Below are 1710 nucleotides of genomic sequence, written 5' to 3'. Positions count from 1 at the left end.
GTAGACTCATGAGATAAACAGGAATTTCCAAATATTTCATCCAAGGTTGAGAATCAATTTGGGAGAGGAGAAAAATAACAAAGGGAAAGCTGTTAAGTATCACAAAATCAAGAAATTAATAAAGTGATTCAATTAAATTACATAGAAATTATAGAAAAAGAAAATCCAGAATATGAACAGAGGGTAAAGTCTGCTTCCGCAACTAGATAAAATATCACAACATCTGGCTCTGAGGCTTTGTATCGAGCTGTCATGTGCATTTCTTTAACCCTAGGACAATTGGTCCTTTTATAGCTACCATCCCAAAAAATCTTTTCAGAGCCCTCTTTATGTCTTTGTTCCTGAGACTGTAGATGAAGGGGTTCAGCATGGGTGTGACCACAGTGTACATCACTGAGGCTGTTGCACTTGAGTGTGAGCTCTGGGTAACAGCAGAACTGAGGTACACGCCTACGCCTGTACCATAAAAAAAGGAGACGACTGAGAGGTGAGACACACAGGTAGAAAATGCCTTATACTTCCTCTGAGCTGATGGCATTCTACATATGGAGGACACTATCTTGGAGTAAGAGTAAAGGATACAAACAAAGGGACCACCACCCAGGAGCACAGCTCCAAAATACATCACCATGTTATTAAGAAAGGTGTCAGAACAGGCAAGTTGGACCATCTGATTGAGCTCACAGAAAAAGTGAGGGATTTCCAAATCTGGACAGAAAGACAGCCTCAACACCATTATGCTTTCTAACAAGGAATGCAGGGCACTAATGATCCAGGACACCAGAACCAGCAGTCCACAGAGCCGAGGGTTCATGATGACCATGTAGTGCAGGGGGTGACAGATGGCCACAAACCGGTCATAGGCCATCACGGTCAGGAGGAAGTTGTCCAGTCCCGCAAATAGTAGGAAAAAATGAATCTGGGTGATGCAGCCTTCATAGGTGATGACTCTGCTCTGTGTCTGGATGTTCCACAGAATCTTTGGGACGGTGGTGGAGGTGAAACAGATGTCTACCAAGGACAGGTTGGAGAGGAAGAAGTACATGGGTGTGTGGAGGTGGGAGTCTGAGGTGACGGCCAGGATGATGAGCAGGTTTCCCAACAGAGTGATCAGGTACATGGAGAGGAAAAGCCTAAATATGAGGGGCTGCAGTGCTGGTTCCTCTGATAATCCCAGGAGAAGAAATTCTGAAACTCTTGTGACATTCCCCAGTTCCATGTGGTGGAGGTGACTACCAAGATATAGGAAAAAGAACATGACTAATATTCCCACAAGCAAGCATTAGTAACCTAGCATAAAAGCTACGTCTATATTGTGGAATTAAGGAATTAATTTCCCAATTGGGTGTATGGTCTCGTCTCCTTTAGGATATTCCTCATGCCATTTCTCATTACAATTTGCTTTACCACGTGAAGGCACATAAAAAATTCTTGTATCTTAATTCTTTCAGTATGAAAAATAAAAATAGAAACTCAATGGATAGGATGTAAAGCACAACAGGGTGACTGTAGTTAACAAAACTGTATTGTTGAAAGTGGCTAGAGTGTAGATTTTCAAAATCCTTACCGCAGGAAAAATTCTAACTATTGTGGTGACAGAGTTAACTAGACTTAGTACTGAGGTCATATTGCAATATATACAAACACAGAATCATTATGTGGTACACCTGAAACTAATATAACATTGTATACCAATTATACTTCAATTGA

The 1710-nt window shown here is 41.4% G+C and overlaps 1 protein-coding gene across 1 annotated transcript; it reads right to left on the bottom strand.

The window, feature by feature from the left end:
• Positions 1-250: 250 nt before the first annotated feature.
• Positions 251-1219, bottom strand: LOC139011489 (olfactory receptor-like protein OLF4). Its single transcript, XM_070417011.1, has one exon. It carries the CDS (start codon positions 1217-1219, stop codon positions 251-253), a length of 969 nt encoding a protein of 322 aa, XP_070273112.1.
• Positions 1220-1710: the final 491 nt, after the last annotated feature.

This window comes from Myotis yumanensis, unplaced genomic scaffold (genome assembly GCF_028538775.1).
Source record: "Myotis yumanensis isolate MYYU_CA2020_CCGP unplaced genomic scaffold, mMyoYum1.0.hap1 SCAF_5, whole genome shotgun sequence".
Classification (NCBI taxonomy): Eukaryota; Metazoa; Chordata; class Mammalia; order Chiroptera; family Vespertilionidae; genus Myotis; species Myotis yumanensis.
Note: the sequence above shows the minus strand (reverse complement) of the source record. Positions and strands in the feature narration are given on the sequence as shown.